At 42.2% G+C, this 25,698-nt stretch overlaps 2 protein-coding genes and 2 long non-coding RNA genes across 14 annotated transcripts in view; 2 read left to right on the forward strand and 2 right to left on the reverse strand.

The window, feature by feature from the left end:
* Window positions 1-25,698, forward strand: part of LOC147056179 (uncharacterized) — a 232,473-nt gene that overhangs the window by 18,163 nt on the left and 188,612 nt on the right. The gene's annotated exons all lie outside the window — the stretch shown is intronic.
* On the reverse strand, window positions 1,271-18,093 carry LOC147056180 (uncharacterized). Of its 5 annotated transcripts, none has more exons than XR_015066368.1 (7): window positions 15,528-18,093; window positions 6,638-6,724; window positions 6,401-6,573; window positions 5,490-5,641; window positions 4,589-4,848; window positions 4,189-4,363; window positions 1,271-4,082 (listed from the first exon to the last, which is right to left on the reverse strand). It is a non-coding gene; the product is annotated as an uncharacterized LOC147056180 (long non-coding RNA). The 5 variants fall into 5 exon arrangements; XR_015066367.1 differs by having other exon boundaries at window positions 1,271-3,553; window positions 3,979-4,082; window positions 4,189-4,848; XR_015066370.1 differs by having other exon boundaries at window positions 4,189-4,848; window positions 16,063-18,093.
* On the forward strand, window positions 10,159-10,753 carry LOC147056181 (uncharacterized). Its single transcript, XR_015066371.1, has 3 exons — window positions 10,159-10,223; window positions 10,463-10,587; window positions 10,736-10,753. It is a non-coding gene; the product is annotated as an uncharacterized LOC147056181 (long non-coding RNA).
* plcg2 (phospholipase C, gamma 2) overlaps window positions 18,558-25,698 on the reverse strand; it is a 125,544-nt gene continuing 118,403 nt past the window's right edge. For 3 of the 7 annotated variants that reach the window (XM_085913783.1, XM_085913779.1, XM_085913778.1), the window contains 3 exons: window positions 23,414-23,502; window positions 23,180-23,349; window positions 18,559-19,513 (listed from right to left, as the gene is read on the reverse strand). In XM_085913783.1, coding sequence (XP_085769909.1) covers window positions 19,471-19,513; window positions 23,180-23,349; window positions 23,414-23,502 — 302 coding nt within the window. In that variant the 3' untranslated portion in view covers window positions 18,559-19,470. Of the gene's footprint in view, window positions 19,514-23,179; window positions 23,350-23,413; window positions 23,503-25,698 lie in introns of all 7 variants that reach the window. The other 4 variants (XM_085913784.1, XM_085913777.1, XM_085913781.1 and 1 more) reach the window with 3 other exon arrangements.

Below are 25,698 nucleotides of genomic sequence, written 5' to 3' on the forward strand. Positions count from 1 at the left end.
GTATTATCGGGAGGACCTTTGATTTTTACTTTTTCTTTGGCCCGCTTATAACACCAAGGAACTGGAAAAATCAGGCTTTCATCACCTCAACGTCAACCACAAGTACAACTTTGTGGATCCGAACACCGGGGCTCATACGCAGACAGTGGAACGCCTATGGGGATCGGCAAAGTGGCGAAACAAGAAGCACTGTGGCACTGCACGTCACCATTTGGAGTCGTATTTGGCCGAATTCATGTGGCGGAAGCATGTTGCCTGTACTGATGTCTTTGAGTCACTTTTGGAAGCAATTGCGACGTTCTGGCCTCCGGAATTACAAATGTAATGTTATCGTTTCAATAAATAATTTACTTTAATTTTTGAGTCGTTTTTTTAAAGGTCCTCCCGATAATACGTAAGCACCAATTTTAACCTACAAAACAAAAATGAATAAAACAAATTGTGCTCATAATAAGGCAGCATGACGGAGACCATATCCACGGCTGCAGGGAGTATCAGCTCTTCTGCAATAGTGTGTTTTTTTCTTGCACTGAGCAATTTGGTACACTGCTTTATATGATGCTTACAGTGCTTGCTGATTGACTGAAGTAGCATTCACAAAGTGGGATGATTAATGGCAATATTCAGCCCGTTTTTGCTGAAAAACCTCAAGCATCTTATCAGCGCGATTGGGGTGCAATGACGCCTTAATTTGGCTTCATACGGTCCGCTGCCAACATTGTAAGGCACAGTAAACACACCGGTATTTCCTCGTCTTCCATCGTAGTCGCACTGAAGCCGAGCTTCGTCATATTTCCTTGTGTTAGCTGTCGTGTGACTCTCAATTCTCTTATCTCCGTCTCTCTCCGCCGTTCTTTTCAACCCTGTTCGATATTTTTCCATGGTGTCCCACTGGTCTTTTTATCGCCTGCTCTGTGCTGTGTGTGCGTATGTCTCGTGCGCTCTACACTGTAGAGCGATTACTACTGGCGCACACTCCCAGCTACTGCAGTGGATGTCTAATTACCCTTCATAGACGGCGGGCCGAATGCGATTTAAGTGAACCTGATTGACCTTCATAGAGGGCGGGCCGAATGCGATTAAAGTGAACCTGAGTTGGGTCAAATTTATTTATTGTACATTGCAGTGGGCGAATTTTACGGAAGAGGATTAGGGCCAGTGAAGAAAAAAAAAAACGATTCTGACTTTATTCTCAGAATTTTTTTAATTCTGACTTTAAAGTCAGAATTCTGAGAAAAAAAGTCAGAATCCTGTCAGCCCTCGTTTTTTCTTCTTCACTGGCCCTAATCCTCTTCCGTATGAATTTAAATGGCCCATAGAGTGCAATAGCACAATTTGCTGTTAAAACATTGAATTTAACAGTTAACAGCCCGATTCCAGATTTGCTCGCTAATGCAGGTTACCACAGAGAATGCTACGTGCAATTTGCAAACACACAGAACAGAGGCTGCCCGCAAGAGGAAGGAAAAAATGACAAAGACTGCAAAAGGTTCGTTCCAAATGCAATTTACTTTAAACATATGACACATGATTACTGTATTTTATTTTACTGGACTGGCCGTGAAATTTGCCTTGGTGTTTCTCTTCAGGAGAAAGCTATCAATATGGGTGTGAGAGATGTGTAACATGTAACATGGACCTGTAAAATGGACACAGCATCTTAATCCTGTAACATGGGCGCAGCATGTATGAGTCAAGGTCAGATCTAGCCTGGAATAGACAGGAATCAACAGAATGTTGATTTTGTAATGTGTAACTACAGTGCAGGGGTGTCCAGCTCAGTATTTGATTTTGCAAAATTACCATAGACCCCTCAGGCTAGGTTAGATTAGATTAGGCCTAGAATACATCTGTAGTGTCGTCCAAGGTTGACCATCTGGGAAACAGAAAAACAACCAATACATTTTGGAGCATTGCTACTACAATACATAAAGTTCATCACATTATCTCTCTATCTAACCCCCCATCCCACTTTGTTTCCCTTTCAAATGTAGAAGACGCAGAGGCACACGTAACTGAGCATGATACAGCAATACCAAAGAGTATGTAGACTCCTCCGCTCAGCGACGACCACTACCACCAACACAGAAAAATCCCATCTCCTTCCAGTCCAATGCATAATATGCAGACGTGATAAATATTGGAAGAAGGTCAAGGAGAGGCTCACATCATGTGAAACACTGACAGCTGGTAGGCTGTGTAATGCAGCAGAGGCCCACAAAGATGAAAACCTGCTCCTCCATATACGTGGGGTGGATCTGGTTGCTGCAGATGCAAAGTACCATTTCAAATGTTACAGAGACTACACACGATTTCTGCACAAGAAAAATGACGAAGACAAGAGTACAGGGAACAAACTGTATCAAAGAGGATACAAGCACTTCTGTGGAACACCTTGTACAGACGTGTGTGTGTTTGGACTGTTTGAACACTGTTAATTACAAATGGTAATGTTGTTACTGTGTTACCAATATAAATGTTCTCTACCACTATGATCCTCTCTCTTTGGTCTTGTTTAATGGTATTCCAATACCCACAACATGCTAGTGTAACACCCAACACGAATGTGAAACAACTATTATTAGCATTGGGTTAGAGTTGTTTGACTAACGTTTATTGAAGATTCGAGAGTTTTTTATTCGCCATGTTTGAGCGTGCCAAACAAGGAATTTTATTTCGGTACATCACAGCCTCTGTTCAACATTTAGATGACTAACAACACTCAGGACATGTGAAAAATGACAAATATTCTCGAACATCCCCTGATTTTAAACTCCCAGGAGGGCAAGGAAAAACTGAAACTCCAACTAGGGGAAACGAGAAACCTTGAGAAGAGACCACAGATGGGAGGGTCCCTCTTCCAGGATGACCAGGCTGCAATGGATGCAGAGAAGACACATAGTACAAACAGTGTAGACAATTCACAAAAGGTGTGGAGAGCAGGATGTTATTGCACAGGAATGACTCTGAGACTCTAAGAGTGGTGTGAGTTCATCAGAGCAACAGCCTGGGGGAAGAAGCTGTCTCTGTGTCTGCTGGTTTTGGCGTACAGAGCTCTATAACCCCGTCCGTTGTTAGATTACTATCTGAGAAAGACGGTAAGGCAAAACCAGGAGTTACTGTAGCTACTCTCTGTCACGTAAATTAGCCATGTGTAATCTCTGAAGCCAAAATTGACTGCATATAAACTGCTGAAGACTCCTCACATCCTATCACATTTTAGGGCTTTTCACACTGCACGTTTTTACGGGGCTATCCTTAGCCATTTTCAATATGAATTTATATTAAATAAGAACTTGGGAAGTGCGAACAAAGTCCATTGTTGTCAATAGACCGGAGGCAATATTTACTTCCTAGTTCCTGAGTTGGAGGAATGCCATTGGGAAGTATCATCGCTTCATGGGATATGCCAACAATGCCAAGGGGTATTGTCTGTTCGATGAGGAGAAAAGGAGGATTCTGATTCGCCGGGACGTCATCTTCAATGAGACTGACTTTGACTGGAAACAGGAAGTGGAAGTGTCTTGTTCAGACAGTGATGCTGGCAGTGGTCCTGATGAGAAAGGAGCATCAGTCAACGATGACACATGATGTCATGTCAAAATGAAGCTCAGAGAGAATGCGGCAGAGTCAGAAAGCCCCCAAAAAGTTATGGCTATGATGAATATGCAGACATAGTAACTGTCGAATATCATGCAAATGTCTGTAATGTAAATCAGCCAAGTACACTGTAGGAAGCTATGATGAGCTCTAATGCTAAGGAATGGAAGGAAGCAGCTGATTTGGAGTATGAGTCCCTGCTTGAAAATGATACTTGGGACTTAGTGGAATTGCCAAAAGACAGAAAGCCAATAGGTTCAAGATGGGTGTTCAAAGTCAAGCACCATAGTGATGGAGAAGTGGAGAGATGCAAGTGCAGACTTGTTGCCAAGGGTTACTCACAGAAGTATGGCGCTGACTACGATGAAACTTTCTCACCTGTTGTACGATTCAGCTCAATTCGTACATTGCTGTCCTTTGCAGTTCAGAATAACATGCATGCATACCAGATGGATGTTGTTACTGCATTTCTAAATGGACATCTAGAGGAGGAAATTTACATGGAGCAACCAGACGGGTACGTCAAATCAGGCCAAGAGCCATTGGTGTGCAAGCTGAAAAAGTCAATCTACGTCCTTAAGCAGTCACCTCGCTGCTGGAGTAAGACTTTCAAAGAATTCATGAAAGATCTTGGTTTCAATCAGAGCACATCAGACCCCTGTGTGTGAGAGCTTGACAGGGGCGATAGATATTAGCTGTTTATGTTGATGATCTGATTCTGATTACAGTGTCACTGCAGAGCATGAGTGAGTTGAAAGTTGCTCTGAAAAAGAGATACAAGATGAAAGACATGGGTGAGTTGTCTTACATACTGGGCATCTCAGTGATTCAAGACAAACAACTGTGTGTATCTTCATTAAAAGCATTGCATTGAAGCCATTCTTCAGAAATATGGGATGGATAAAGCCAATCCACAACCCCAGCTAATGCAAATGTGACGTTGCAGAACAATGATGGTGTCAATAAATCAGTGAATCCAGGTACCTACCAGTCAATTGTAGGAAGCCTGTTGTACGCAGCAATGGCCACCAGGCCAAACATCGTACAAGCAGTGAGTGCTGTGTCAAAGTTCAACGCAGAACCAAACACTGCACACATGACTGCTGTGAAGAGGGTTCTTCGCTACCTGAAAGGTACTACAAACCTCGCTCTCAAGTACCAGAGGTCAAAGTCTGGAACTTTAGTCGGCTTCTCAGACGCTGACTGGGCAGGAGATCCGGATGATCGTCGTTCTACAACCGGGAATGTCTTCCTACTGAGTGAAGGAGCAGTAAGCTGGCTCAGCAAGAAACAGAACACAGTCGCACTGTCAACAGCTGAAGCAGAATACGTCGCTCTCAGCCAGGCAGCACAAGAATGTACCTGGCTTACACGACTACACAGTGATCTAAGAATGGAGGTTACATCAACAGTGATTCTGGAAGACAACCAAGGAGCTATTGCCATAGCTAAGAATCCAGTTGAGCATTCAAGAACAAAGCACATAGACATTCGTTACCACTACATTCGTGAATGTGTGCAGAATGGACAAATTCAACTGCAATTCTGTTTTACAGATAATATGAAGGCAGATATCTTGACCAAGCCTTTATCAAAGCAGAAGTTTGAGTATCTTAGGAGAGAGATTGGACTTTGTGCTGTGTAACGCTGATAAGTATAAGTCATAGGCCAATGTTTAGTATTGTTAGAGCCTAAGTTAAGACTACTGGTAAATAAGGTTAAAAAAAAAGAAAAAAAGGCCAAAATGAGTTTTCTCCACAGGGTGTCTGGGCTCACCCTTAGAGAAAGGGTGAGAAGCTCAGCAATCTGGGAGGGGCTTGGACTTGAGCTACTGTTCCATTGCATAGAGAGGGGCCAGATGAGGTGGCCTAGGCATCTTATAAGGATACTTCCTGGACACCTTGCTGAAGTTGTTCACGGCATGTCTCACCGGCAGGAGACCCAAAGAACGACCCAGGACACGCTACAGAGGCTATGTCTCTATGTGCTGGCCTGGGAACACCTTGGATGAACTGGACAAATTGGCTGGAGAGAGGCAAGTCTGTGACAAGTATTGACAAAGTTGACAAGTATGAAGTGTTGCCTCATTAATATGTATATGCATACGTATTTATGGTTCTGATGTTAATAACTTAATTCTATGGTCAATGCTTTACATTTATTTATTTTCAATCCAATAATGTTTCATGATTTTATCATTAGAACAGGTGAATTTGTACTTCTTGCTGAAATGCGTGGGCAGGAAGTGAAGAAACGTTTTGAATGTTCAGTGCCTCCAGTGATCATGCACACAAGAATTAAATGAAGCCAATGAGACTGACAGTTCTTTACATGTTCTTGGTACGTTTGTGACCACTGTCTCATTACACTCTTTTTAGATTATGTCATGACAAGTTTAATATTGATATTTTGTAGCTTAATTCACTTTATCAGACAGCTACTATTTGAGTAATTTCATAATTTAACAAATATGATGGGAATCAGATTTGGGTAGTGCCAGTGAAATTGGACTCAGCTTTCCAAAATCTGTGGTTAATTATGGTTAACTCAAGAGAGGCAATCACTTTTGCATGTAGGGCCCTTTATGATTAAATTAGTCATCAGAGATTATACAAGGGTTGTTTGTGTGAGATATCAAAATTGGGTTCATGACCTGAACATTTAAGTGTGATAAATATGCAATAAAAAGAAAACAAAGAAATGTGATAAATATGCACCAAAAACAAAACAAAGAAATCAGGATGGGGAGAATACTTTTTCACTACACTGTAAATTTTTCTTTGATGTGAAAGAGGCTTACCTATTCTCACTTGTGCTGCATTCTCTAACAAAATGATTTGATGTGGAAGGTTGGTAAGGGGCGGGGGAAAGCTTAATGTTTTTATGTGTATTGTACAGGAGTCCTTCTGAGCTGAACTCTCCTTGTTTTTTTCTCATTTGACGACAGGAGAAATACAGCTCTTCTTCTGTGTTCTGAGAAACAAGGACATGAAATTTCAAGTAGGTTTGTGTACTCTGATATAATTTGTGTACTCACCTCTGGCTGTAGTACTTGTATGTCAACTAAAAGAGGCTAATTCTAAGTTTTCATTGTAGCCATTCTTTAGAGGCACAGAGCGGTAACCTTAAAAGAGAAAACATTAAATCAGATTTCATAAAACTTTCAGATATACTTTGAATTCCTAAAACTTAAAAACTGAGTTTTTTGTTTGATTTTAAACATTGTCCCACAGATTTGGGTACAGTCAGTTGTTCAAAAAAAGGCAGTGTAATTGAAAACACAGAGACAAGAACCCAGCGGTATGGTGACGTTGCCGTATGTCAAAGGCATTACGGAACGCATCAAAAGGGCCATGAAAAAATATAACATAAACACACCTATCAAACCACACACAACACTCCGTCAGATACTGGTCCACCCAAAAGACAGAATCAACCCGGAAAATAAATGCAACTCCATATACGAGATACCATGCAAATCATGTAATAAATCATACATTGGGGAGACAGGGAGAAATTTCATCACCAGAAAAATGGAACACAAAAAGGAGTGTGAGAAGGAGACAGCAATAAGACAAACAAGAGCAATAAAACAGCAAGCGGAACAGGAACACTACAAATCAGCCATCACCGACCACTGTAAAAGAGAGAACCACATCATGGACTGGGAAAAGGCCAGAGTCATCCGCACCGAAGAAAATAAACATCAGCGTTGGATCAGGGAGGCCATTGAGATCCGTAAACGAGGCCCGAGGACCATCAACAGAGACGAGGGAGCCTACATGCTCTCTACCACCTGGAGCAGCATTTTGGAGAGGTGAAGGGACAGCAGAGGGCGTGACTCATCTGTCAAATCTGACAGGTGAGTCACGCCTTCATTGTTCGATCAGCTGATAAAGACGCGTCACGATTACAACAGTGACACTCTGATGAAGGCGGAAGTTCATGCCGAAACATGTCAGGTAATGTAACCAAAATACCCTGTTTGTGATAAAAGAACCAAAAAGTGAGTAAATGAAGCAGTACAGAAAAGAGCACCTAATGTGCCTGACGCACACACTTCTGAACACTTTGAAACCCAACCAGACGTTTTTCACATTAATTGATCTTAGCAATGCATTTCTCTCAGTGCCAATCCACCCAGACTCACAGTTTTGGTTTGCGTTTACCTTTAAAGGACAAAGTTATATGTACACCAGATTGCCACAGGGATTTGCTGATAGTCCAACTATTTTCATTCAAGCTATCATGGCATGTTTGGCTGATTTTCAAATTTCAAACAAAAGCCAACTTCTAGTTTATGTAGATGATCTCTTGATAGCCTCTGAAACTGAAGCTGCTTGCAAGGAAGACTCCTTAACTTTGTTACACTATCTCTGTAAAACAGGGAATAAAGTAAGCAAAAATAAACTACAATGGGTCAAACAGGAAGTGAACTATTTAGGTCACACGTTGTCAGCTGCTGGAAGACAGATACAGAAAACCAGAAAACAAATCATTGCAGATGCACCAAAACCTGAGACAAAAAAACAAATGATGTCATTTTTGGGGCTCTTCAATTACTGCAGAGCATGGATCCCACATTATGCAGAAAAGACGCAACCACTGCTGAATATTGTGCATGGAGTCCCCATGGCAATGACAGAAAAAATAATATGGACACCAGTAGCGGAGGATGCTTTTGTAGTACTGAAACAGGCTCTGCTGGAAACCACAACCCTTATCTTACGAGACTACAATAAAACCTTTGTGCAAACGGTAGACTGCAGGAATGGTTTTATGACCTCAGTGTTGCTGCAGAGTCATGGCAGTAAACTAAGACCAATTGCATTTTATTCAAAAAAATTGGATCTAGTGGCTCAATCATTACCCGACTGTGTCCAAGGAGTATGTGCAGCAGCGCTTGCAGTGACACTATCCGCAGATGTGGTCCTTTTCCACGAAATGGACTTGCTGGTTCCACATGCTGTAGATGTGTTGCTACTGCAAAGCAAAATGAACTTTTTGTCACCCGCAGACACCTATCCTACACTGCTACACTTCTGTCACAACCGCATATTGTGATAAAGACTTGCACAGTCCTAAATCCAGCAACATTGATCCCGTTGCCAGGGGATGGAACCCCACATAACTGTTTAGATGCTACAGAACATCTAAAGCTACCCAGACAAGATTTAAGTGACACACCACTTGATAAAGGAGAAAAGTGGTTTGTGGATGGATCATGTTCAAAGGATCCTTAAGGGAACAATCAAAGTGGTTATGCAATTGTGAGCGCAGGGGGATGACAACATCAACCGGTAAGCCGGTTGATGTTGTCAACAGGAGCCCATGCCTCCTTGTTAAATCCGTTTACCTGCTAAACTTGCTGTGTGTAAATGTGCTGCTCACACCACAGGCACAGATGAAGTCTCAAATGGAAACAGATTTGCAGACAAAAAGAAGAAGCAGGGAAACATGGCCATGAAGTTTTTTTAATAGATTCAGATTGTTTTGACTGTTGTTATTTCTAACATTCTCGTCGCCTAAGGCAGAGGGACCGTGTGAGACTTTTCCTGGATTATAACATCTTGCTGCAGGTTTTTCACTCACACACTAAAATTGATCTACATAGATTGCGTAGATGATGTTTAGCCGAGCATGTTTTACAGAAACTTAATGATTTGGCCATCGAAAATGCTTCGCAAGTGATGGGCACAATGATGTGTTGTTTCTGTGTTTTGATTTTTGTTTTCCTTTCTTCATTATATTTTCTTACTTATGTTTGATTGATCAGGGTGGGCATAATCATATGATAAACAGGAGGTATATGTTAGGGTTTATAAACTATCTTAATTGTATGATTATGTTGGGATGTAGACTAGAATGATAAACTTTGTTTAAACCTTTTACCTTTCCTTGACTCTGAAAAGTTTAACCATTCAGTTGTTGAAACTATCCAAATGGTGTGGAAACATCCTTGCTTAGTTAGTCATCTAAAATGCTCCACTAGGTTTTATTTCCACAACCTCGTAAAACAATAAACTGGGACCCTCTGCACTGATTAACCAGTTGCTGAGGTGACCACCATACATGTCCAATGTCACCCCCACCCTACTTGTTCTCAATAAATATGCTCTTGTAAGAGACTAACGGCAGAGTTTGTTCGAGCATTGCTGTACCTACAGTAACGGACTGGCTCTCCACTTGCAAGTGCTTAAAGGGCATACTGTCTCTCATGTGGTTCTTGCAAAATAAGTTAGAGTCAGAACATCTCTAACACAGAGCCTTGCCTGTACTGTTGTCCTGTGTTTTGAATGAAGACGGACACTGGGAAGGATTTTCAATTGGCCTGAGGCAGAGAGAGTCAGAAAGGCTGAGTTCCTCTTCAGCAGCAGTCTGAAGATGAGCCATGCCACAGGTCTGCAGGACAGCAATGTTTACACAAACAAGTGAAACTTGCCTTGTTACTTGTTGGCTTAAACTGCAGTGCTGTGAGGAGCATTGTCTTATCAAATAAATATTTGGGATATTCCTCATTGCGCTCTCAATTACAGTGGAGACGTGGCATTGTGCATCAATTTGGAGAGCACCAGAGGTCAGGAGGACAGGTTTGAATATTTCTCCCAGCAGTTCTGCCCTCAGTGAGTATACCTGTGGGTTCACACCCTGTGTTGTGATGGTTTTCACCAGGTGGAGGAATTGGTTCCTACGTTCATAGTTCAGAACAGTCTTTTCAAATGAAGAACTTTTACAGAAAGAACAGCATAAGCATTGACAGACAGCATCAAATGCACAAGTATTGAGCACAGACACTTTTGATGTGCGAAGTTTAACAGGCTGTTGATGGTTCCCGTTTTTCAACACCTTGACTTTTTTCCAGCCCACTTGTGTATCAATATGCAGCCATTCAGGACAAGGAGAGAGATATGAAGTTGTCTTTCTTTTTTTCGGTGGGACCGCTAAACCTCTCCAGTTTTCAACTGCATTGTCATCCATTGGAAGACTGTGAGTAGATGCATCTGGCTCCCCTCCAGGATGAGATTTTTTTTCCCTTTTGTTTACTACTTCAGTTTGAGAAGTAGTGCAGACATTGTCAGGCTCTTTGACGGTCGTGGCATCACACACATCTTTTTCACTTTTTTGTTTTGCACAGCAAATCCGCATGTTTCCCTCAATGAAGGAAAGATGACTAGCAACAAACCGGTCCACACGAATGGGTAGGCTTTCATGCTTGAAAAGGCCTTTTTTTACGTTTTTGAACTCTGCTTCAACAGCTGCGGAACTTGCAGTGATGCTGGTGCTTTTAAAGAGAGGGACCATTATTGCTGTCCAGAGTGACAAGTCACTTCCAAGTCTTGTTATGTGGGGAATGATCTCAGGGAGGAAGTGGATGTTGTCCCGATCCCCATCAGTCATGGCAAGTGACCTGCTCTCCTCACATATTTCTGTCACCCACTGTCGGACATTAGTCTGGATGTGCTGATTTAATGCATCACCTGGTTCTTGTCCCTCAACGTCCTCATCTGAAATGGGGACAAATTCTTCTGCAATTTGCGCTCTCAAGTATTTCTTGGACTTTTCTGATGGGATAGGGGCTCCAGAATTGTCATTACCCTCTGTCTCACTCAGTGCCACAATGGTGATAGCACGAAGAAGTTCTTTTGCATGTTGCAAACATTGTGACTTAAGAAGCTGTGCTATTGACCTGACAAAGAAATCCTTAACACGAGGTCTTTGGTTTTTCAGGCAGTCCCATCAGCAGATCATCTTAATACAGTGTGCTACATCTACCCTGACAAAACATGGGGGTAGACGTCCAGGTTGATTCCCACGTGAAATGTTAAAGCACTCATTGATGTAGCTCTTCAGATCAGGATGAGGGGTAAAAGCTTTGACGAAAGCTCCAAGAATCGCCAGAGAAAAGTCACTCACTGCTTCTTTAGGAACAGATGCACCTGCATGGATCCATTCCTTCAGCCACTGTGTGATAGCATTAACATCATGCTTCTCTGACAGCATCTGCACGACTGGGACACTGGAACTGGTATGCCCTGTCATAACACCCTGATACAGGACGATATGGCCAGACATGCCATTCGGTCTCATCTGTTTTTTTAACTATTGAGCCAGTTGCATCAACACATAATATTGGGTGAGATTTCTTTAAGCTCTTGTACACATGCATTTGTGTTTGACTCCAATAGTGACAGAAAAACTTGCCAAGTCCAATGTCTTTGATGCTGTCACTGTGAGGTGAACTGTACAGAGCCTTTGCAGACATCTTCTTTTCCAACTGGTCACTCAGATCTGTCCACACAGTAGCGGTTGGAGTGGCTATGTTGGCATTTTCAAATATGGCCTCTTTTGATGAGCAGAGAACTGCAACAATTAAATCATTGTCTACTGCTGGTTGTTTTGGCATCTAGTTGAAGGACAAATAAATATAATCAGGATTCATTGCTTGAATAATTAGAATTACACATGCGCTTTAATTATAATTGCTATGCATGGACGGAAAAATGATGCAAAGGGAAATTTATTTTGACATCAAAATGTATCAAGCATGCTTTCTTTAGAAATTTAGTTGTCTTGGTCTGTGCAAATTACACGCGTCTAATAAGACAATGTTAGCTAATTAGCTATTCAGACTACCTGCGGTGTTTTTAATTCTATATTGTATGAACTCGGTTTTTCTTTACACATTTTACTTACATTGGTTGATGGTCGATCGTCACTTCCCAGAAAAAAACACTTTCTGTCACTCACTGTTTTTAAATCTTCGCTTGAAAAAGTTGCACGTCTTTATTTTTCGCCACCCTGTTGCAATATCTCTTACCGGCCTGCAGAGTTCACTTTGCATGGTAATTAGTTGGATAATACATGTATAAGAATTGAGGAGTTATCAGGATGTCAAGTGAAAAATTGTTAGAAACTAATACATGACAGGGGGTTAACGAAGATGCATGATTTTAATAATGAAAAATTGCAATGGCACAAACAAATGGTTAATCAACGATCTATGGAGCAAGGATTTGACATCTCTCGAAAATAAATATTAAATAAATGGCAAATTGAATTATTCACTAAGCGCAAACAAAATTAATTAATATCTACAAAACCGGAGCAGCACAAACAAAACTTTTTGCTGCACAAACCAGCACAAACGAAGCACAAACGAACGATATCATTTTGGGTCCATTTGGAGGAAAAGGGGGGGCTGGGTGAACTCTGGATGACTTTTAAAATAATCTTTTATAACTCGAAAATCGTTGCTGCACAAACGAAATTTTTTGCTGCACAAACGAAACAAACTATTTTCCTTAAATTTTGCGTGTGTGGGGGGGCCAGCTTCACGCAGGTTCCCAAGTCCATTATCAAAAGTCTACAGTTAGTACAAAAGGCTGCTGCAAGGCTGCTCTCACGGACAAGAAAATTTGATCACATTACCCCAATATTAGCCAACTTACACTGGCTCCCGGTCCATTTAAGATGTGACTTCAAGGTTCTTCTATGAACCTATAAATCATTCCATGGCTTAACGCCTTCATATCTCTTCGACTTAGTAGTTCCTTATGTTCCGTCTCGTAACCTTCGCAAAACGCTAGTCTTTTAGTGACACAGAGGGCCAAGAAAATGTCTGCAGGGGCTAGAGCATTTTCTATTCAAGCTCCAGAGGTCTGGAATGCCCTACCAATGGATATTAGAACTGCTACCTCAGTAGAAACATTTAAGACACGTTTAAAGACATATTTCTATGATATGGCCTTTAATTAACCTGTAGTGGCCGATTTGGCTGGAGTTTGTTTTTGCTCCCTCTCCCCGACCCCACTCCCCCCACCCCTCCCCGGCTGGGGAGGTGGCTAGGTGACACCCAAGCTGACAGCGGCTATCTAGATTCTCGTGGACCAATTCACCATGAGGGAACTGCAGCGGATTACCCTCCTAGAGGACACTGCTAGGACTTGCTTTGGCATGGACATCCACTTTTTGATTTCCATATTATGTATTTTATGTGCCCTCTTTGCATCCATTGCAGCCTGGTGATCCTGAAAGGGGGATCCTTCCATCTGTGGTCCCTTCTCAAGGTTTCTCATTTTTCCCCTGGTAGGGTTTTTGGATTTTCCTTGCCCTTTTAGGAGCCCAAGATCAGGGGATGCTTTGAGAATAATAGTCAATTGATTGTCTATGTGAAGCCCTTTGAGACTGCTTGTGATTTAGGGCTATACAAATAAACTTGACTTGACTTGGATGTCCTCCCAGATCTGTCGAAGGGCATCAGTGAGCTCCTGGAAAGTCTAACGAGCAACCTGGCGGCATCTGATGGACCGAAACATTATGTCCCAAAGGTGTTCTATCGGGTTTAGATCAGGTGATTGTGAAGGCCATTCAATTGTGTCAATTCCTTCATCCTCCAGATACTATCTGCATACTCCTGCCACATGAGGCCGGGAATGTCGTGGATCAGGAGGTACCCAGTACCTACTACACCAGCGTACGGTCTGACCATGGGTGCAAGGATTTCATCCCGATACCTAATGGCAGTCAGACTGCCGTTCTCTAGCCTGTAAAGGTCTGTTTGTCCCTCCATGGAAATGCCTCCCCAGACCATCACTGACCCACCACCGAACCGGTCATGCTGAATGATGTTGCAGGCAGCATAGCGCTCTCCTTGGCTTCTCCAGACCCTTTCACGTCTATCACAGGTGCTCAGGGTAAACCTGCTCTCATCTGTGAAAAGCACAAGGCGCCAGTGGCGGACTTGCCAATTTTGGAGTTCTATGGCAAATGCCACTCGAGCGCCACGGTGCTGAGTAGTGAGCATAGGGCACACTACAGGACGTCGTGCCCTGAGGCCACCCTTGTGAATCTGACTGTTTGGGCAAAAACATTAACACCAGTAGCCTGCTGTAGGGCTCGGGCAGTGCTCAACCTGGTCCTCCTTGCACAAAACAGCGGATATTGGTCCTGCTGATGGGATGAGGACCGTCTATGGCCCTGTGCAGCTCTCCTAGAGTAACTGCCTGTCTCCTGGAATCTCCTCCATGCTCTGGAGATTGTACTGGGAGACACATCAAATCACATCATCAAAGCACACATGGATGTTTCATCCTGGAGGAGTTAGACAATCTGCGCAACTTCAGAAGGGGTAAGAAATCGCCTCATGCTTCCAGTTGTGATAAAGACTCTTGCTAAAGCCAACACTTGTGGAAAAACATTTTAAAAAAGATCAAGAGTGAGGAGCTTGAAATGGCCTCCACCTGCAAAACCAGTCCTGCTTTGGGGACCATCTCTTTGCTGCCCCTCAAGTGTACCTGTTGTTAATTTCATCAACACCAATGCAGCTGAAAGTGATTAACAACCCCCTCTGCCACGTGCCTGACCAAAACCTTATCAGAAAAGTGTAATTGAATTCATGCCATACCCTGATAAAGCCTATTCCAGTTGACATCGGGCAAGAGGCTGACTACACCCTGAACTGGTCACCAGGCAGTCAGTCGCAGGGCACATTGAGAGACGATAAACCAATCACACTCACATGCCACTGAGTGGGAATCGACTGCCCACTCACAAGTCAGGCGAGTGTAACCTTACACCACCAGCCACTTAAAGATAAATTACCGTTTGGGGAAAAAAACACAATATTATGAATTCTCATAAATTCTACATAATGAAGTGTATGCCACATTTTTTACTGTTACGCAAAGAGCCACATCATACACATTAGCACCCCCCCACACACACACCTCTGCTCAGCCAAATTTATTGTGACATTATCATGTCACGCACCAACATGTTAATGACAGAAATGGACTCCTACAGTACTAAGACCATAGGCCAGTCATTTTCAACAGTGAACATTGTGTGCACTATCTCACACACACAAACTCAGTTCAACAAAGTCCACAAACAAAAACATAATTTACAATAGCGTTTTTTCCACTTACAAACATGCATCTTGCTTCGTGCATTCCTTGCCTTGAACACTCGTCTTCAAATCTGGCTTGTATTATGTTGTTGCTACTCGAAGCAATTCCGTTTGTTGGATGTCTGATACCATTCGTTTTGGTTTGTCGTTTTCAAGAGACAATATTTCAACACCATCACTGAAGCATTATTTAACAAAATCCCCTTCATTGTATGGCTTTTTAGCCCGTGCAATGTTCCAAGACAGTTGATGTGATGCAAGCGTAACAGTCTATGAGTGCTTTGTAATGTTTTGGAAAAACTGTACCCGTTTTTCTGCCTGACTTTTCAAAGTCTCGAACTTGCGCTTGCAAAATTCAGTCCTTTTTGGAAAGTCCGTATCGATATTAACATGAAGTGAACTGAAGTGGCGCTGAAGATTTGAAGGTTTGAAATGCGCTAATGACGTCTGACATATCAGGCAGAATGTTCAACAAAAAAATATAAACTTGCCCACTCTGTTAAAAACGTCCTGTGTTCATCTTCATATCATTTCGCTGTGTATTTTCTACCTACCATTTTGAGAGCGAAATTGACTCTATTTCCTCGAATGGGTTTGCCCCTCCTCCTTTGCGGGATTTCACCTCATGCGCATACGCATTTGACGTAAATACCATGTTGAACTCAAGCGAAGCAACACGCACAAAAAATAAAACCACAAACACGAATGTTGATATGAACATAAAAGAGCCGCATGAAACCAGGCAAAGAGCCGCATGCGACTCGCGAGCCACGCACGGGTTGGCCACCACTGCACCAGACTGATGCTTCACACATATAAAACCAATTTACGGATTATTTTAAATATGCCACTTTACACTCCCAGTTGAAAACTTTTCCTGGTCTTTTTCTGTTTCTGTTGCATGTAAGCTGCTATAGGCGTTCTGTTTTGGTCCTTTATTTGCTCTTTTTTTGTAATTTTAATTCATTTTTTTATTTTATTTAGATTTTAATTAATTGTTTTATATGCTGCTTTTACTGTCTTTTGTTTTCCGTGAACCACTTTGAGATGCCTCTGTATGACTGGTGCTCACAAATAAAAATGCCTTGCTTTGCTCTCTAATACACTAATTTAATATGATAGATCCATGCTGCTGTCCTCAGTCATGAACTGAACCATCAACTATGTATGTCCAACTACCCTACTTGCCAGCAAAGGGTTTTTCTCTATCTTTTGGAGCGTGATTGCTAGAGTACATTTGTCTCCTATTCAAAAAACACGATGATATAGATCAGCAGTGGTGGGAAAGTTCATTTTATCTACGAACTAGTTCGAAGTTAAGTTCACAAATTTTAAAATGAACTTATTCAAAATTTGATTTTTTTTAAACTAAGTTCATCGTTCCAAGAATGAAAAGTTCATTGTTGATGGATGGTTGTTTGGGTGGTTGGATGGATATCACAAGATTATGGGGCGCGGGGTCTTCGTTGAAGAGTTGAGTTCACACAATACCCACCGAGCTGTAAACAATAGCCATCCTTCTGTTCACATTGATACGCTTTTGGAACATGATTTCGGAAGTTTAGCTCTTCTACCATGAGAAAGTACGTTTTGTGTTTAGATAGGTAGGTAGGTCGGTCGGTGGATCGGTCAGATACTACGTTATTGATTCCTGGGGGTAAATTCAGGTTTCCAGCAGGATTCATACCAAAAAGTGGGGATATAAAAGACATACAGATGACATGAGTGCAACTCAATAGGTTTCTAGAAAAGGCTGCCACTCACAACGGCGCCACAAAGAAAACCAATATGTGCGAAAGGGACAAGTCATCAAAGCAAAGAGCAGGCCATCTGGTGAGAGGCCTAAATAATGCAAATTATGTAAATGATCCTGACGTCTGCCACACCGCACCCCTCAATAGCCAAAAAAACACTGAAAACACACAAAAATCCTCCACAGGGTCCATGCTCGGGCGTAAGGGCAGTTTAGTTCAGCGGGCGAATCGTAGTCAACTGTGCGAGTCAATGGACCCATGTTGTGAATCGTTAAAACATCACAAAACAGGCAAACGTGTGAGCAGCATCCTGGGCACTCAGTCGGGGTAGATGCAGATGGTGTTTAATGGCCACTCAATGGAGCAAAATGGTGTGCGTCTTCACCATAGGGCAGGCACATACAGGAAGATCGGCCACATCTTGGTTCCGACGAGCACTAAGGCGTAGACCTCCCACAAGGGTCGCCGCTGCAAGGCCGAGGCGCAGGAGCCAAGCGAGCCAAGCGAACGGCTTGCAGATGGCTTGTGGACGGCTAACAAATGGCGACGACGTCTTGCTGGCAGCCAGTGTGAATTGAAACTGTCAATACGCATGTCTTCGCCAGTTTTATCGATTGTCTTTGCAGAGATCTTTGACTACACTTCTTGTTTTTTACACTGCTAACGGATGCTTCACTTTGGATGTTCTGAAGTAGATGCAACAAATTGCGAGGCTCCAGTTCGTATCTCGAAATGTTCGTGAGTACAGGCGTTTGTAGGGGCACTACTGCAGCAAGAGTCAAGCAATTAGAAAGCTTCATTCTTTGACAGCTTGAGATGTTTAATGGCCACTCAATGGAGCAAAATGGTGTGCGTCTTCACCATAGGGCAGGCACATACAGGAAGATCGGCCACATCTTGGTTCCGACGAGCACAAAGGCGTAGACCTCCCACAAGGGTCGCCGCTGCAAGGCCGAGGCGCAGGAGCCAGACCCGGTCAGCACCAGCCGGATGAGCAGGATGGCTGTCGCTGAGTCATGCCAGTCCCGACCGATGCGTGCAGCCTTCCTGGCTGCCAGGCACGGGAAAAATATCTGATTCAAAAGTATACGATCAAAGCCGTGCAGTAGAAGATCAAACCTGGACAGCTCTGACCATGGCCACACATTGTTGCGGGCCAACTCCATTTTACAAACAAAAATGAAAGAGAAAGGAGGAAAGAAGGAAATAGAGAGAAAAGGAGAGATATTTCCTGTCTGAGTCATGTGATTTCTTCAGATTCATGAAAATAGGCATGCGACATCCGGATAAAATAGAAGGCTTGCGAACGGCTTGCAGATGGCTTGTGGACGGCTAACAAATGGCGACGACGTCTTGCTGGCAGCCAGTGTGAATTGAAACTGTCAATACGCATGTCTTCGCCAGTTTTATCGATTGTCTTTGCAGAGATCTTTGACTACACTTCTTGTTTTTTACACTGCTAACGGATGCTTCACTTTGGATGTTCTGAAGTAGATGCAACAAATTGCGAGGCTCCAGTTCGTATCTCGAAATGTTCGTGAGTACAGGCGTTTGTAGGGGCACTACTGCAGCAAGAGTCAAGCAATTAGAAAGCTTCATTCTTTGACAGCTTGAGATGTTTAATGGCCACTCAATGGAGCAAAAACATATACATGCAGAAATGACTTTCTGTAACTTCCACTAACAACCAAGGCTATAAAAGCAGCTTTATTCAAAATTTGAATATCTTAGCCTCTCAGTTGAGATGTACACTATCATTTCAACATAAAACATTTAAGGAGACTATGCATTAACTCCAAATAATTAAAAAAAAAAAAAAAGGAAAATAAAACGTTTCCAGTGTCTTGTCTGTGACATGCTTTGGCCAAATTGCAAATAAGAAAGCAAGAATGACAACAAATGTATGATCTTCTTTAAGTGACTTTGCACAATGAGCATTATTTAATGGTTTTACATATCAAAATTGGTAACAAACTCTAAAGACAAAAAATAAAGAAAGAAAAAATGAGAACCTGACACTGAGTTGATAACAGAAATGAGAAAAATAAACAACAGTAAGAATGTGTCTGAATCGGTAGTCTTGGGAAATTAAAGGCAAGACACAGATTTTGGATTGAGATTTCGTGGGACTCAAACAATAAAATTAATTTTATTGTCAGTGTTTCTCCATAAGTTATGCAGCAGGAGGAAGTGAGGTTTGGTCCATTCTCAGGAATAGAATGTACTGCTTTTTAGCTTCTTTTGTTTTGCTCTAGAAGATAAAAATATGGATTTAAACATACATATAGAAGAGAGATATTATTCAACCATATACAGTGCTGTGAAAACACATTTGACCCATGACTGATCAAGCCTCGTAATAACTTAATTTTTGTGGAGCAGTTTTTCTACCCACTGACAACTTTCTAATGAGGAGAAATTCTTTGCCTGCTGGCCAAGTGGGATGCAGCTTCGGTGGTAGCTGAGGCAAAAACATAGGCATGGGAAGAGTTAGGCGAGACCATGAAAGATGATTTTGAGGCATCTCAGGCGGGGAAAGCAATGTACATCTAACACTGTGTATAGGAAGATAGGGTGCTGCTGACCTTGACTCGGGACGTCGTGAGTCAGTGGGGAGAATACTTTGAAGACATCTGCAATTCCTCTGTCGGTGAATTGTGTGTCACCTTTGATTGAGAAAGCAAAGCCTGGAGACTTTGAACTAGATTCGCCTATCTCTGGGGTTGAAGTCACCAAGGCAGTTAAAATCCTCCTCGGTGGCAGGGCCCCGGGGGTGGATGAGACACGCCTCTCTGGATGGTGTGTGTTGCAAAGAGAATACTTCAAAGACCTCTTCAATTCCATACAAATGCTTTTCTTGGGGAAGCAGAGCCTGGAGACTCTGAGTTGGGCTTTCCAATCTCTGGGGTTGAATTAAACGTGGAGGTGGTTAAAAAACTCCTTGGTGGCAAAGCCCCAGGGGGTGGATGTGATCTGCCCAGAGTTTCTAAAGTTTCTGTATGTTGTGTCTGTCTTGGTTGACAGGCTTCTACAACATTGCATAAACATCAAGGACAGACATCAGGGACAGTGCATCTAGATTGGCAGACCGGGGTGGTGGTTCCGTTTTAAGAAGTGGGACCAGATGGTGTGTTCATGTTACAGGAGACTCATACTTTGGGTCGTCCCTGGTAAGGTCTATTCAGTATTGAAGAGGAGGGTTCATCTGGAATTCAAATCTCAAATTCAGGTGGAATGGTGGTATTCATCCCGGTCGTGAAACTGTGTCCCATCTCTACACCCTCAACAGGGTTCTTGAGGGTGCATGGGAGTTTGAGTCATGTCCCTCAGAGAGTTCTGTGAGGAGTGCTCACAGTGCGAGTACTGAACACCCTGATACTCGGTACCACCTATGATTTGGTCTGCATTGTAAATCAGCTTTATTTTCAGTGAGGGTTGGCCACGGCTGCCGTCTTTCACCAATTCTGTTTAAAACCTTTATAGACAGAATTTTTAGGCGCAGCTGAGGCATTGATTGAGTGGGTCCGGGTTTGCGGCCTCAGGATCGCAACTCGCTTTTTGCAGATGATCTGGTGCTGTTGCCTTTTTCAAGCCAGGATCTCCAAAGTGGTTTGTAGCCGTGTCTGAAATGGTTTGGAGCCACACCTCCAGATCTGAGATCACGGTACTGAGTCAGAAAAGGGAGGAATGCCCTATTGGGTCGGAGATGAGATCCTGCCCCAAGTAGAGGAGATCAAGTATCTCGGAATCTTGTTCTCGAGTGAGGGAAGGATGGAGTGGGAAATCTATAGGCGCTGTACTGGTCTGTTGTGGTGTAGAAAGAGCTTAGCCAAATTGCAACGCTCTCGATTTACCGGTCAATCTTGTTTCCTGCCCTCTGTTATGGTCAGGAGCTATGGGTCGTGACCGAAAGAACATGATCCCAGATACAAGCGGCCAAAATGAGTTCTCTCCACAGGGTGTAAGGGCTCACCCTTAGAGAAAGGGTGAGAAGCTTAGCAATCTGGGAGGGGCTTGGACTTGAGCTACTGTCCCATTGCGTAGAGAGGGGCCAGATGAGGTGGCCTAGGCATCTTATTAGGATGCTTCCTGGAAATCTTACTGAAGTTGTTCCAGGCATGTCTCACCGGCAGGAAACCCAGAGGACGACCCAGGACATGCTACAGAGGCTATGTGCTGGCCTGGGAACGCCTTGGGCTTCTCTGGGATGAACTGGACAAATTGGCTGGGGAGAGGGATGTCTGTAAGTATTGACAAAGTTGACAAGTATGAAGTGTTGCCTCATTAATATGTATATGCATACGTATTTATGGTTCTGATGTTAATAACTTAATTCTATGGTCAACGCTTTACATTTATTTATTTTCAATCCAATAATGTTTAATGATTTCATCATTAGAACAGGTGAATTTGTACCTTGCTGAAATGCGTGGGCAAGAAGTGAAAAAAGGTTTTGAATGTTCAGTGTCTCCAGTGATCATGCACACAGGAATTAAATGAAGCCAATGAGACTGACAGTTCTTTACATGTTGTTCTTGGTACGTTTGTGACCACTGTCTCATTATACTCTGAAAGTAGATTTCAATCTGCTGTTCTTGCATTTATAGTTTATTTAGATAATGTCATGACAAGTTTAATATTGATATTTTGTAGTTTAATTCACTTTATCAGACAGCTACTATTTGAGTACCGTAAATTTCGGACTATAAGTCACGTTTTGTTTTTCATAGTTTGGGTGGGGGGGGATGGGGCGACTTATACTCAGGAGCGACTTATATGTGATTTTTTTCAAAAAATAAAAAAATTCAAAAATCTGCGATGTAGTGAAAGTGCGATAAACGAACCGCGATGTAGCAAGGGATTACTGTCATTTGAATTGCAAGTGATGTCACCGGCGCCGCACGGCGATTGTTTACATAAAGGTCAAATGATTCGATCACGGGGAGACGAAGATGACGAAGGGCCCCACGTTTGAAGGATTTAATGATTTGGAGTGACACAAGGTATGAAAAACTTATGTATGCTATAGTTATTTGATAGATTTTATTTTGTGTAGCAACTTGTATATGTTTTTATCGTTACAGTTCAGTAGTTGTTGGCTCGTTGAACTCTTGTTTTGTTAAATAAAGAGCCATTTACCAAACCCACGTCTTTCCTGATACTTTGTTAATGCTACAATATAGTTATATACTAGATCTGTGCGGCGCGCGCGCGTGTTGTTGACATAAAGGACGAGGAATTTGATCGATGGATTTAATGATCTGGAGTGACACAGATGGTATGATAATATTGTTGTTCTATAAACCCACGTCTTTCCTGGTACTTTGTTAACGCTACAATATAGTTATAAACTAGATCTCTGCGGCTCACGCGCGGCGTTGTTGACATAAAGGACGAGGAATTTGATTGATGGAGTTAATGATTTGGAGTGACACAGATGGTTTGATAATATTGTTGTTCTATAAACCCACGTCTTTCCCGGTACTTTGTTAACGCTACAATATAGTTATATACTAGATCTCTGCAGCGCACGCGCGGCGTTGTTGACATAAAGGACGAGGAATTTGATCGATGGATTTAGTGACTTGGAGTGACACAGATGGTTTGATAATATTGTTGTTCTAATAACCCACGTCTTTCCTGGTACTTTGTTAACGCTACAATATAGTTATATAATAGATCTGTGCGGCGCACACACGGCGTTGACAAAGGAGGAAGAATTTGATCGATGGATTTAATGATTTCAATCAGATTTGGGTAGTGCCAGTGAAATTGGACTGACCTTTCCAAAATCTGTGGTTAATTATGGTTAACTCAAGAGAGGCAATCACTTTTGCATGTAGGGCCCAGAAATCAGGATGGGGAGAAGACTTTTTCACTGTACGGTAAATTTTCCTTTGATATGAAAAAGGCTTACCTGTTCTCACTTGTGCTCCATTCTCTAACAAAATGATTTGATGTGGAAGGTTGGGAAGGGGCGGGGGAAAGCTTAATGTTTGTGTGTGTATTGTACAGGAGTCCTTCTGAGCTGAACTCTCCTTGTTTTTTTCTCAGTTGACGAGAGGAGAAATACAGCTCTTCTGTGTTCTGAGAAACAAGGACATGAAATTTTAAGTAGGTTTGTGTACTCTAATATAATTTGTGTACTCACCTCTGGCTGTAGTACTTGTATGTCAACTAAAAGAGAGGCTAATTCTAAGTTTTCATTGTAGCCATTCTTTAGAGGCACAGAGCGGTAACCTTAAAAGAGAAAACATTAAATCAGATTTCATAAAACCTTCAGATACACTTTGAGTTCCTAAAACATTTGGGTTTACTTTTAAACATTGTATCACAGATTCGGGTACAGTCGGTTGTTCAAACAAAGGCAGTGTAAGTAATTGAAAACACTAATAGAGGAGGGTTCTCATTGGTCTCAATATCCCACAAAGACCCACCAGACCCAGATTGGTCTTAAAAAGTTAGAAAGTTGCTTTTCAAAAGAGGTCATTGATTCGCAAACCTGTTCCGGAAAGGAAGCCTTGTACAAGAATCCCAAGAATGTGTTCTTTCCATACACACTAAATATGTCTGGGTTACTTTAAGTCAAAGGTGTGAGTATAAGGTCTTAATTTTAAGTAGTGTTGTGGCAGACATTAGAACAGGCGCTGTATCCAGCAGGCACATGGTGGGGGCATATTTCTACTTATGCTTGTAGTGACGCAATATGTGCTTTTATTTTTCAGGTTCATTATCTTGTTGGCAGTCTTGGAAAAAAACCGTGTTTAGAAATTCAGCTGTTCATACTGCCACATTGGTAACCAAGACGTGATTTGATAACCCCATTCATGATTTTTGAATTACCGTATTCTTCAGACTAAAAGTCGCTCGGAATATGGGTCGCATTAGCCATAAAATGCAGAATAATGTGGAAAAAAACATATATAAGTCGCTCCGGAGTATAGGTTGTATTTTGGGCTAAATTTATTCGACAAAATTCAACAACAAGAACATACATGAACGAGCAACAACAGGCTAAATGATAGGTATGCTAACATGACAAACCAAGAGCTGAAAACGGGCCTGACGTAACATTCAGTTATTCTAATAACTATTACATAAATAACACGTTTAAAAAAACATCTGTGTCACTCCAATTCATTAAATCCATCGATCGTCCTTTATGTAATATAAATCCTTCAAAGTCTTTGTTCTCCGTGTCACTTTCAAACAAAGCCGCTCATGATGCCGGTAGTACGTGGGGCAACTTACGAGTCCAACGTCAGCGGCGCATATGCGGCATTGTTTACATAAAGGACGGATGGATTTAATGAATTGGAGTTACACAGATGGTTTTATAAACGTGTTATTTATGTAATAGTTATTAGAATAACTCTGAATGTTACGCCAGGCCTGTTCTCAGCTCTTTGTTTGTGTTTATGTCACGTTAGCATACCTATCATTTAGCCTGTCGTTGTTCGTTCAAGTCTGTTCTTGGTGTTTGATTTTTTCGAATAACTTTCCCCCAAAATGCGACCTATACTCCGGAGCGACTTATGTTTTTTTTTCACGTTATTGTGCATTCTATGGCTAATGCAACCTATATTACGGAGCGACTTTTAGTCAGAAAAATACGGTATTATTGGGACAAATCTACTTGCAAACAGAAGAATAATGGGACAATCTTATAACACATAAGACAACACGGCGTACTTGGTTGGGAAAGGGCAAAATTTGGACAAAAACAGCCTGATTCTCTATGTGTGTACCCAGCCTTAGACGCCAATAATTTCATTGCAAATTCTGTCATGTGTGAATTTGTGAGTCCAAATAGATCTGTGTTGTGTTGTTGTTCCTGCTGTGCTTGTTCATGGCAGAGGCACTGTTCTCGAGGTTTATGCTCTTCACTTGCTCTTGTTTCATGAATAGATCTACCAATAAAATCTTCAGAAAAATGCGGTAACCATCAATGAAATACTCTTGGCAACACACCAAATATAAGTCATCTATCGAGACAACAAAATACATTTGCTGGCGACCGTTAGTGTCACGTCTCGTCCCCAGCCGTTCCACTATGTGTCGGTTGTCATGGTTTCTGTCTGTGTTTGCCCCTCCCCTCCTGTGTGCCCATGATTAGTTTGATTATTCTCACCTGCCTCACCTGTCGTGTATATAAGTCCTGTCTGCCCCTCATTGAATTTGAATTGGATCATTGTTGTCTTGTCGTAATGTCTTCACTTCTTTTGACTCACGTGCCTGTCGGTCAATCATCTTGTTGGTTTCGGTTGGGAAGTCATGTTAGTTTGTCAAGTCATGTCAGTTTGCCAAGTCTGTCTTTTAAGTTCCATCAATAAACCCTGGTCTAAGCTGCACTTGGTCGCCTTGCTCCATTCCACCCCTGACAGAATGATCACAGCAACCAGCGCTTGGACCTCCCTCCACCACCAGCTCCGGTCA

Source organism: Syngnathus leptorhynchus, chromosome 6 (assembly GCF_054491065.1).
Source record: "Syngnathus leptorhynchus isolate UIUO chromosome 6, UIUO_Slep, whole genome shotgun sequence".
NCBI classification, from domain to species: domain Eukaryota; kingdom Metazoa; phylum Chordata; class Actinopteri; order Syngnathiformes; family Syngnathidae; genus Syngnathus; species Syngnathus leptorhynchus.